The sequence below is a fragment of the Pongo pygmaeus genome, chromosome 6, assembly GCF_028885625.2.
Source record: "Pongo pygmaeus isolate AG05252 chromosome 6, NHGRI_mPonPyg2-v2.0_pri, whole genome shotgun sequence".
In the NCBI taxonomy this organism is placed as follows: Eukaryota; Metazoa; Chordata; class Mammalia; order Primates; family Hominidae; genus Pongo; species Pongo pygmaeus.
In genome coordinates this window covers 26,682,894-26,695,062 of record NC_072379.2, presented here as the reverse complement: position 1 = coordinate 26,695,062, position 12,169 = coordinate 26,682,894, and the positions used below count along the sequence as shown (strand labels likewise).

The 12,169-nt window shown below is 38.2% G+C and overlaps 1 protein-coding gene across 10 annotated transcripts in view; it reads left to right on the top strand.

The window, feature by feature from the left end:
• The window catches only part of ZNF680 (zinc finger protein 680), a 64,011-nt gene that overhangs the window by 11,171 nt on the left and 40,671 nt on the right, over positions 1 to 12,169 (top strand). For 8 of the 10 annotated variants that reach the window (XR_010127096.1, XR_008503697.2, XR_010127098.1 and 5 more), the window contains exons 2-3: positions 5,995 to 6,121; positions 6,625 to 6,720. Coding sequence is in view for 2 of the 10 variants with exons in the window: in XM_054495402.2 (XP_054351377.1) it covers positions 5,995 to 6,121; positions 6,625 to 6,720 (223 nt within the window). In the remaining 8 variants the exon portion in view is untranslated. Of the gene's footprint in view, positions 1 to 5,994; positions 6,122 to 6,225; positions 6,351 to 6,623; positions 6,721 to 12,169 lie in introns of those variants that run through there. The other 2 variants (XM_063668386.1, XM_063668385.1) reach the window with 2 other exon arrangements.

Here is a 12,169-nt window from a genome sequence, read left to right as displayed (position 1 = left end):
AATCTGCAGCTCCAAATTCTGAATCGGGGTCTTGGGAAAAAATAAAACATTTTATCTGAGAAATGCATGTCCGTTTAGTTGTAAGACTCAAAGAGACATTAAAATGAGACCACAATTATGTCTTTCTTCCTTCTTTTAGCTATTATCTCTTAAAACTGCTTACTATAGCCATAAGTAGCTATAAGTTAAACTAATAATTCCACACTGGACACTATAACCCACACCCTATAGCTTAACAATGTATAGCCAATTAGTAATCGATTTTATTTTTGTAAATAAATAAGAATTTCTAACAACTTTGTATCAGTCCACTCTCTGTCCCTCTATTTTTGCCTTTACAAATCCACTTGTAACTGCTGCTAATCAAAGTGTAAATTTTTGACAGTTTGAATCTTGCTCTCAAGTTAACAATCCTCAAGCTTGACCCAAATAAACATGTTGCCTCAGTTTTTCGTTTTTTGTTTTTTTTGAGAGGGAGTCTTGTTCTTGTCGCCCAGGCTGGAGTGCAATGGTGCGATCTCTGCTCACTGCAGCCTCTGCCTCCCGGGCTCAACCGATTCTCCTGCCTTAGCCTCACAAGTATCTGGGATTACAGGCACGTGCCACCACACCCAGCTGATTTTTTTTGCATTGTAAGTAGAGACGGGGTTTCACTGTGTTGGCCAGGCTGGTCTCAAACTCCTGACCTCAGGTGATCTACCTGCCTCGGCCTCCCAAAGTGCTGGGATTACAGGTGTGAGCCACTGCGTCCAGTGTCTCAGTTTTTTTTTTTTTTTTTTAGATAGACATATCATTTAGAATGTGCTAGAGCAGCCTCTATAAGGGGATCTCTCCTTTGGTTGTACTCCATTTGCTGTAACACCCAAGAATGCAGAGCTAGGTTGATCCCACCTAGAATCTGCACATAAGGTTTGGCCTCTGCCTGGGTTTTACAATACAGGGCCAGACTTAGGATTGAGAATGTACAGAAAACCAACAGGAGGCATGTTCTGCATTGTGAGATGTCAACATAGACATCTTAAAGTTCCCTTTTGAGAGTATGGCTTCTTGAGCTTTTCAGATCTTGTTCCGTGACCTGCTACAGTTATGTGAGAGGCACCAGGTATACATAGAATCTCATGGGAGAATCAGTAAGTGTAAACAAGCGTCTTAGGAGTGAGAGATCAAGGCCACAGAGTATCCAAAGCCATGACCACAGCTGTATCTACCTGTAAAATGTGGTAGTGGAGTATTCCTGTCCTTCCTGTTACTCAAGAGCTAGCTCATCAGGACAGGTGATCCAAATTCTGGATCTCCACCAGGGCAGTTTCATTGTTTTTTTTTTTTTTGAGGCAGAGTCTCACTCTATTGCCCAGGCTGGAGTGCAATGGCGTGATCTCAGCTCACTGCAACCTCTGCCTCCCGGGTTCAAGTGATTCTCCTGCCTCAGCCTCCTGAGTAGCTGGGATTACAGGCACATGTCACCACGCCAGGCTAATTTTTGTATTTTTAGTAGAGACAGGGTTTCACCATGTTGGCCAGGCTGGTCTCAAACTCCTGACCTCGTGATCCACCCACCTCAGCCTCCCAAAGTGCTTGGATTACAAGCATGAGCCACCGCGCCCAGCCAGTTTCATTTTTTATATAGGATCACCCTGAGTCTCTCCTGCATGGTACATCATCGGGTCATCAGCCTAGGGTCATTGGGAACCCTCTCACAATCACCTAGGCATCTTTGAGACATTTGAGGTTGTCCAGAGCAGAACTGTGTCAGGCTGACAAGAGTGGTTAATTATGCTTCTGTCTCAGTGTAAGACAAATGAGTCAGTCTGCATTTGTTCCTCCCCTCATACAAGAGATGTCTTGGTTGGTACCCAGATGAGAGTTTCTCAAGTTTCCTGGTGCTTGGGTGAAAAAAAAGGAAAGGGTCTGGAGACTCAAATAGATAAACTAATTGCTTCCATTTTATATGGCCATTAGAAAATAGTTGAAGCAGTCAGGGTTCCTACCATGCAGGAACTTTAAGTCTAGACTAGTAACTGGATAAATGGTTGAAGCATTATATGGTTGGTACAATGTATAGATGTGTGGAAAAAAAAATAACTTGGCCTTTGGCCACTTTCTTTATATTGTTGTGACTTCTGATGTCATCACCTGAAAGGATATTTATGAACAGAAGAGTTGTTATTGTTTGTATTCTTTTTTACTTTCCTATTAATACATATTTATGTCCTAATAAATTACCCTAGAAAACCTTAAGGAATTTGTTGAAATTATTTATTAGTATACGTTATAAAATTGACATGGCAGTGGCTAAAAGAAATTAGAGTTACACAAACTCTGTAATGTAAGTTTCTCTGAGGTAAGCTGAGAAAAATCAGAACTGGAAATACCTCAGTGGCATAGAGAGCAGAATTCTACATAGGGTCCACTCCCTGCCCCAGTTCTGCTAAGATTCACTCTTTTTGGAGGCCTTATTTAGGTCTGACCCCACTGTGGAGTCTTGCCTCACCAAACTGATTAGAAGAAATTAGTTTTGTCTGGTGAGTCCTGCAGCCTTTTTAGAACTGGTGCCCATAATTCTTTGAAACTCAGAAGCAGATAAATGGGAAAAATATTTATTTTAGGGCCTTAATTTTTTATTTTTTATTTTTATAAAAACCAGTACTTGCTGAAATGTTCCATGTAGCAACTTGTTTTCTATTACTGCAGATTTAGTAGTTGCTCCATAAGCCACGATAAAGTAAATATAAACACAATAAAAATTTTTCTAAATTACATTAAGCTTTTCTGTATCCCTCTCATCTGTCTATATTTAGCTTTTATTTTATACATCTTCAAGACAAAATCAATGACGGAGAAACAGAAGAAATAAAAATCCTGGGCTCTTTATCCTGAGATTTATTGAACACCTCTTACCAACTCCCAGGGTGTTATGAGGATTAAATCAAATAATGTATTTTTCCCAGCACAATGCTCTGTAACACTTGAGGACATAGTACCTGCTTAATAAACGTTACGCTAGTACATGTGTACATGTTGTTTTCCAAATGCAGATTCATTCAAATATTGCTCCCTTTTGTTTCCTCTGTAAACTTTAAAGGACCAGCAAAGAATATGATACTTGAGGATGGAGATTGGTTGTCTTTATTTGTGTTGTGACAAGAGTGCTGAGTTTAAGGGAGTCTGTGCTGTGCCTGCTTTCTCCAACTAATGCTAATAATGAGCCCAGGAAGAGCAACATCAGCATTGACAGAGGATTTGTTTAAAACACCCATTCACGGACCCTTTCCAAACCTGCAGAATCACATTACATAGAGACCAAAATTATCAAGTGATTTATAAGCTCATTAAAGCTTGAGAGGCAATGCTTAGCTAAGTGGTTATCAACCCAGGCTTCTAATTAGGATTAAATGGCCAATTTTAAAAATCTTACTTGTGTCCTTTCCACAGGTTCTGTTAATTGTTCTTGGTGGAAGCATCCATATTGTTTTAAGTAAGGGCCTCATGTGACTCTTAAAATGAGGACAGAGTCAAGTATGAGGGGTTCAGGATACATTCATGAGAGTTAAGTTCCACCTTTGCATTGAAGGTTGGTCACAGGGCCTGTTCTGTTCGGGTTTGGTAGAGACAGGTCATTGTGGCCCATATTGCCATTATTGTAGCAGAAATTGCTGGTGTCTGTGCCCGGGGAGGGCACCTGAGAACAGGAAAAGAGAAACATATATATATTTAAGAGACGGAGTCTCACTCTGTCACCCAAACTGGAGTGCAGTGGCGCTATCTCGGCTCACTGCAACCTCTGCCTTCCAGGTTCTAGCAATTCTCCTGCCTCAGCCTCCTGAATAGCTGGGATTACAGGCTCATGCTGCCATGCCTGGCTAATTTTTTTATATTTTAGTAGAGACGGGGTTTCACCGTGTTGCCCAGGCTGGTCTCGAACTCCTGAGCTCAGGCAATCCACCTGCCTCGGCCTCCCAGTATGCTAGGATTACTGGCCTGAGCCACTGTGCCTGGCCGAGAAACTTACATTTTTATCTTCATGGAGCGTCTCATTGTTCCTGAATCTCTTCTTGTATAAAGGACAGAAGTGGGTGGACTTTTTCTTCAGGTTTTGGTTTTTCTGCCTGTGGGTGTGGTGATAGCAGGTAAACAGGGGGTGCTGACACCTATAGAGGCGTATTCTCAAGATACAAGTGTAATTTGTCCAGAGAATCTCATCTGAGAAGGAATTCCAAAAAAGGAAAAAGAAAAAGAATTGGTTCTTTTTTTTACTTAAACCTGTCTCAGATCAAGAGCTGTGTCCACTCTTCCTCCTGGAATGCCATGTGTTTAGTGCTTGCAAACCCTTTACTTCTCTACTCGATCTTTTCCTCCCTAATGAGCTAGTTTCAATTACTTTAAAAATTCGTTATAATAGTCAAGGGTCTCTGAAAAATATTTTTCCTAGGTACCAGAGCCTTCTTTACATTCTCTGCATCATGGCTTCTTATGTGCCATGCAGAATTCTCATTATGAATTTATAATCTGCAATATTAAAAATATTTCCTTTGTAGCTGTTGAATTATGGGAACGTGTGGATACTCAAGATTTTTACTGGGGAAAAGCTGGGGTCCTTAGTAAAGAAAAAGAACATGTAATGTTGAGGATCCATCTGTGTTCTCTATTAGCTCTGTGCAGAAAAGGATCAAGAAAATGCTTATTTAAACAGAATGTCATTTATCACCCATGAAGTTCTGAAAAAAATTTTAGGAGATTCCTGCTCTCTAGGGTGCTGAAGAAAGACTACTTAAAATCACTATTTAATAGTACAGTAAATAGGAGCTACCTGTATTTTGAACTTTGCATAAAGTTGATGTTTCTTTATGGTTAAATTTAGATTATAATTTACTTTTTGGGGGCAGTATTCCAGCAGTGATGCTGTGTTCTTTGTGCATCAGCACATCATAAAAATTTGTTCCTAGTGCAGTTGATGTTAATGATTCACTTGGCTAAAGAGCTCTCTGACAAGTTTTTTTTTATAGTTAATTACTTTTCATTAGTATCTTTATGCAGCTGATGTGCATAAATTATCACATTTGATTTGGCAGCTGCCTTTCTTCCTTAGGTTTTATTTGCATATATGTCTTTGGAAGATGAAGGCTCTCATCTTTATTTACAAAAAAACTGGGAAAAACACAGGTTCTTTTTTTTTTTTTTTGAGATGGAGTCTCGCTCTGTTGCCCAGGCTAGAATGCGCTGGCGCAGTCTCAGTTCACTGCAACCTCCGCCTCCCAGGTTCAAGCGATTCTCCTGCCTCAGCCTCCCAAGTAGCTGGAATTACAGACGCACATCGTCGTGCCCGGCTAATTTTTGTATTTTTTTTTTAGTAGAGATGGGGTTTTGCCATGTTGGCCAGGCTGGTTTCGAACTCGTGACCTCAGGTGATCCGCCTGCCTCGGCCTCCCAAAGTGCTGGGATTACAGGCGTGAGCCACCGTGCCTGGCCAGCACAGGCTCTTTTACTTAGTGGATGTTTGACAAAATACTCTTCTTGGGCCAAAAACATTGGCATTACTGGTGAGCTTGTTGAAAATTCAGAAATTCAAACTTTATTCCAGATTTTCTAAAAACAATCCGCATAATAAGATCTTCAGTTTATCATACACATTAAAATTTGAGATGTACCTTCTAACTCAACATATCTTTTCTATCTGAAAAATATATACAACTCATTGTGTATGATGTAAATATAGCACTCAAAAATTTACACGTTTGTATTCATGTCCTTTTATAGTTTTTCTTCAAAAAAGTATATATACACTGATGTTGTGGATCTTATGCTGTTCTCTTATCTGAGTTAAAGAATATATTAGAGAATATTTCTGCATTGAAATTTATTTTATTGTATAATTTGAGTCACTCCTATAAGTCAGAATCAGTTTTCTATACTGTCTTACTTTGCCTTGAGCCAAAATAAAAATTCTGCCCATGGTTATTCAGTAAATATATGTGTGTGTGTGTGTGTGTTTTTCAGGGACCATTGACATTTAGGGATGTGGCCATAGAATTCTCTCTGGAGGAGTGGCAATGCCTGGACACTGCACAACGGAATTTATATAGGAAAGTGATGTTTGAGAACTACAGAAACCTGGTCTTCCTGGGTGAGGATAACTTCAACACACAATTCCTAATATGCCCTAAAGGTTTTATTTCTCTTTTTTTGCATAACTTGTGGTAATTTGTGCTTTGCATAAATGAGTTTCAGATCCCTGTTTTCAAGAAAATCTTTGAGATTTGTCCGTGTAGAAAAAAATTTCTTCAGTACGTTTCATCGTGACCTGAACTTTCCACATTCCTGAGCTGATCTATATCCTTCACTCTAGATTAGTGGTAATTACAGAAATTTGATGGCATAAAATGTTGTTGCCCACACCTTAAAATTTAATTGCCACCACCAATTTTTGATTCAGTAGTACTGGGTAGTGAAATTAAAGACCTAAAAATTTAAAGCATTTTCTAAATATTTAGAAATGTCTGTTATAAATTAGTAATTTGGGATTAATTTACTAGAATATGCTATGACATTCTCTTTACTGAGCACATTAGTAGGTTGGTAACTGGAGAATATGAGCAAGATTCATGTTATTTATTTTTAATAAAACAGGTATTGCTGTCTCTAAGCCTCACCTGATAACCTGTTTGGAGCGAGGAAAAGAGCCCTGGAATAGGAAGAGACAGGAGATGGTAGCCAAACCCCCAGGTAGGTGAGAGTGATAGTGAATACAACAGATGACACAGATGAGAGGTCCAAATGTCAAAGAGAAAGTCAGTTCTTGACATGGGATTTGGGAAGCTATGTTCCAGAGAAAGTTTCTGGGAAGCTCAGTTTCTTTTCTCTTGCTCTCACATAGGGGCATCTTCTTTATGCTCTTAAATTCTCTAAAAATTCTACTTTCCCATCAGTGATCTTCCTTCAAGTTTACTGTGAGCCAAAGTCCTCTTCATGGCTTATAAGAGACTGCACAATCTGACTGATGTTCCATTGTTTTAGGGATACACAAATATCTGCAAAATTTTGAGAAACCCTGTTATTTTTTAAGTTCTCTTTCTACATCACGTCTGAAATGTGTGTGATTAGTGGTTTCTTTTCCATTTTTTTGGTTCATTTTTCTGCACATTTCATCTTGTTTTTATTATTATAGTCTTTTTTTGATACTCGAAATATAGTTTGAAATTATAATGTCCTTCTTTGTTCTTTTTCCTCAAGATTGCTTTGACTATTCAAAGTTTATTGTAGTTTCATATAAATTTTAGGATTTTATTTTTCATTGCTGTAAAAAAATGCCACTGGAATTTCGATAGGGAGTTCATTGAATCCATAGATTATTTTGGATAATATGGCACTTTAACAATATTTATGCTTTCAATCCATGGACATAAAATATTTTAAAATTTATTTGCGTTGGCCAGGCACAGTGGCTCACACTTGTAATCCCAGCACTTTGGGAGGCCAAGGCAGGGAGATCACTTGAGGTCAGGAGTTTGAGACCAGCCTGGCCATCAGGGTGAAATCCCATCTCAACTAAAAATACAAAAATTAGCCTGGCATGGTGGCAGGTTCCTGTAATCCCAGCTACCCAAAAGGCTGAGGCAGGAGAATTGCTTTAACCCAGGAGGTGGAGGCTGCAGTGAGCTGAGATTGTACCACTGCACTCCAGCCTGTGTGACAGAGACTCTGTCTCAAAAAATAATAATTATTTGCCTCTTCTCTATTTCATTAATATATTTTTATTGTAAAGATTTTTTTACCTCCTTGTTTAAATTTGTTCTCAGAAATTATTTTAATGCTACTGTAAATAAGATTGTTTTCTTAATAATCAGTTTGCTTTAAGTGTATGGAACCATATCTTAAACTTGTATGTTAATTTTATATTTTGCTAATTTACTGAATGTATTTATTAATTTAAACAGGTTTTAGTATACTGTTTATAATTTTTTATATATAAGAGCATGTGATCGATAAGCAGCAAGTTTTTACTCATTTGTCTTCAATTTCAGTGAGTTTAAAAACTTTTTGACGAATTCTTCTGCCACATACTTGCAGTTCTATGTTAAAATAAAGTATTTACAGTGGGTACAATATAGTTTTGCATTGGTGTCTGAATTTGAAGGAGCAAACACCTCTTTAAGTTTTTATAAACTGGTTTAGGAGGTAAAGATTTTTTTTTGTTGGGTTCTCAGGGTGATGGGATGCCCTCTGGGTTTGTAGTGGAGAGGGCCGTAGCTTGGTCACAAGGCTGCTGGGTCTGCACTAGGGCTCACCTTTAGTTGGCTTAACAGGGGCTTGGGTAATTGTAATTTCCATTATATTTTGGAACAGACTAAATATTTTTCTGGATATTGCTCTGTAGGGCAGACAGTAGGGCAGGTTTTTGTAATTGGGTCTATATATGGTGGGCCTTATATCAGAATGTGGATGAGTATGGCTTTCACTGAGTATCAAAGAGAATTTTTTCAGGTCACTGTGTGGGTTCCTATATAGGCAGAACTGGCCATGAACTATGGCTCAGGGAGCTGGAACTGAGTCATTGAACTGCTTCAGAAACCACAGTAAAGGACAAGGTCTGCAGGCCTGCCTGCATGGCTATAAATGGCTGTCTTCCTCCAGGCCTCTGGAAGGGCACGGTCTCTCCCAGACTGTGGCTGGGAGGAGTTTGGAATGATTAGAGAGTAAGTTCAGAATTCTCAGTGGGACCAAATTTGGTGGGCCATTTCCTGGTCTGCAGCCTAGAACAGGGGTCCTGTATTTTTCCACCTGAATGAGGGCCTGCCTTCTGAAAAGAACACTCCTTAATCTTAGACTGTAGCAGTTTCACAACACCCTCTCTGGATCTCAAAGCTCTCTTAAAGGCACTTATTTTTGAGATGGGTTTTGGCTTCATAACCCAGGTTGGTCTTGAAATCCTGGCCTGAAGCAGTTCCCCAACCTGAATGTACCATGTAGCTGTCATTACAGGTGTGAGCCATGGCTCACATAAATGCATTTTTGTCAGAGATGGCTGATAAATTTTCTTGCTGTGGGATGATAAGCAAATAGGGAACCTTTTATTTTTCCATCTTACTGATGTCACTCTCCCTATACATTTTTACTTTCTATTTTCTATTTCAAATTTTTCTGTACTTTAGGTTCAGACATTTAGGACAATATGCTAGAACTTACATGATATGGCTGATGTTACTTATAAATTTAAGTTTGCTTCAGGCAAACAGGAATTATAGGATTTTCACCCACTTTCTTAAGCATATATCTAAGTAATGACATAACTAATTTCTAAATATTTGTTTTATATATAAGAAGTGCTAACCATATTCTGCAAAATATATAATTTTTAAATTTAGCAATACAAGACTATTATTTTGCTTCTAAAGTTGGATTACAGTAGTTTTATTTTGTGTAAGAATAGCATATATTTAAAACATAAATACTAATTTATTATAAATTTATTGTTAGAATCTTTTATTTATAATTATACTGTTTTTTTCTGAAATTTTATTGCAACACAGCGCGTGCCAATGATTTGAAATACCTGCTTTCCATGAGTACACACAGTCAAATATTGTAATTATCTAGACAAATTCTTTAATGGTACATAAATATTGCAAAGCGGATTTTGTGAGTAAACATTTCTCTAGTTATTGTTTTGCAGTTCCATATTAGTGTTTTATTTAGTGTAGGTTTTTAAACATCAGTTTATTGTGATTTTTTGTTTTACTTATATATTTAGACATTTTGCAATTCTGTTTGTAAACTTTAAGTCAACATGGGGTTTAATTAAAAGATAAATCAGCCGGGCACAGTGGCTCACTCCTGTAATCCCAGCACTTTGGGAGCCCGAGGCGGGCAGATCAGAAGGTCAGGAATTCGAGACCAGCCTGGCCAATATGGTGAAGCCCTGTCTCTACTAAAAATACAAAAATTAGCCTGGCGTGGTAGCGGGTGCCTGTAGTCCCAGCTACTTGGGAGGCTGAGGCAGGGGAATCTCTTGAACCTGGGAGGCGGAGGTTACAGTGAGCTGAGATAGCGCCACTGTACTCCAGCCTGGGCGACAGAGCGAGACTCCATCTCAAAAATAAATAAATAAATAAATCAGCCATATGTCTATCACAATCAGTTTATATATGTGTGTGCTTTTATCTACAAATATGACCTCAATTTTGGTTATGGCTTATTTTGTATGTATTCTTTCTTAGCTGATTTTCAGTGGTTGTCCTATCATATCTAAATGAGTAGTCATGGAAATCGCCTTCTTTTCACCATGTGTTTAATGATGAATATATATTTCTTTTGCATGAGAGAAACACGTTTGTGATTTGAAGATAATTTTTGAAAAGATTTATAATTTATTTTTTTCAGTTTTTCTTTTAAAAAAATTAATTGTGAAAATATAACATAAAATTTACCATCTTAAATTCATTGAAGTGTACATTTCAGGACCAGGCATGGTAGTGGCTTACTTACATCTGTAATCCAGGGATTTTGAGAGGCCAAGACAGGAGGATCACTTGAGCCCAAAATTTGGAGACCAGCTTGGGCAACATATAAAGACCCAGTCTACAAAAAAAATTTTTTCTAAAGACAGGCATGGTGGTGTGCACTTATGGTTTCAGCTACTTGGGAGATTGATGGGGGAGGATTTACTTGAGCCTGGTTGAGGCTACAGTAAGCCATAATTGTGCCACTGCACTCCAGCTTGGGTGGCAGAGTGAGATCCTGTCTGAATAAAAGTTGTACATTTCAAGCATGTTAAGTGTATTCACACTGTTAGGCAAAATACTTCTAAAAGTTTTACATCTTGTAAAACTAAAACTCAGTACACATTAAGTAACGACTGCCCATTTTACCCTCTCTTCAGCCCTTGACAGGCACACTTCCACTTTCTGTTTTTATGAGTGTGACTACTTAAGATATCTCATATAAGTGGAATCATACAGTATCCATCATTTTGTTACTGGCTCATTTTAGGTGACATAATTCTCTCAACATTTGTATTAAAATGGGACAAGATTTTCTTTTTGGTTTTTTTTTTTTGAGATGAAGTTTTGCTCTTGTTGCCCAGGTTGGAGTGCAGTGGTGCCATCTTGGCTCACCTCTACCTCCCAGGTTCAAGCAATTCTCCTCCCTCAGCTTCCCAAGATTTTTTTTTTAAGGCTGAATAATATTCCATTGTATGCATATGTTACTTATTTTATGTATTTATAAATCAACATCTGGATTGCTTCAGCATTTTGGCTTTTTTTTTTTTTTTTTTTGAGATGGAGTCTTGCTCTGCCTCCCAGGCTAGAGTGCAATGGCACAATCTTGGCTCACTGCAGTCTCCGCCTCCCAGGTTCAAGTGATTCTCCTGCCTCAGCCTCCTGAGTAGTTGGGATTACAGGCGCCCACCACCACACCTGGCTAAATTTTGTATATTTAGTAGAGACGAGGTTTCACCATGTTGGCAAGGCTGGTCTCAAACTGCTGACCTCAGGTGATCCATCCGCCTCCGCCTCCCAAAGTGTTGGGATTACAGGTGTGAGCCACCATGCCTGGCCGCGTTTTGGCTTTTGTGATGCTGGTACAAGAAACATAAATGTTCAAATATGTCTTCCAGGTCCTGCATTGCATAGTTTGGATGTAGATCCATAAGGGGGATTGCTGTATTTAATAACTCCATTTTTAATTATTTGAGGAACATTTATAACATTTGTAAATAATGGTTGCATCCTTGTTTTGCACCAACAATTAACGTGGGTTTTATTTTCATTGCATCATCAACTGATTTGATGTTTTCTAGAAAACTTATAGTGGCTATTATAATGGGTGGGAGAGGATTCTGTTTTTCATTGTGATTTTCATGCATTTGTCTACAAAGTAGTATTTTTGTGTATCCTTTCAAATGCTTTTTTGCATTTGTATCATTTTGATGAAAATTTAATTCAATTATTTGTCCACTTCTAAGTCGTTATTCAACTTTATAATTCAGTTTTAATAGTTGTTTATATATTCTGAATATTAACTCCTATCACATGTGATTTGCAAATATTTTCACCCATTTCCTAAGAGGCATCATTACTCTTTTGAATGTTTTCTTTGATATGCAGAAATTTTGAAGTACAGTGTAGTTCAGTTATTCTGTTCTTTGTTGCTCATGCGTTTAATGTTGTATCTA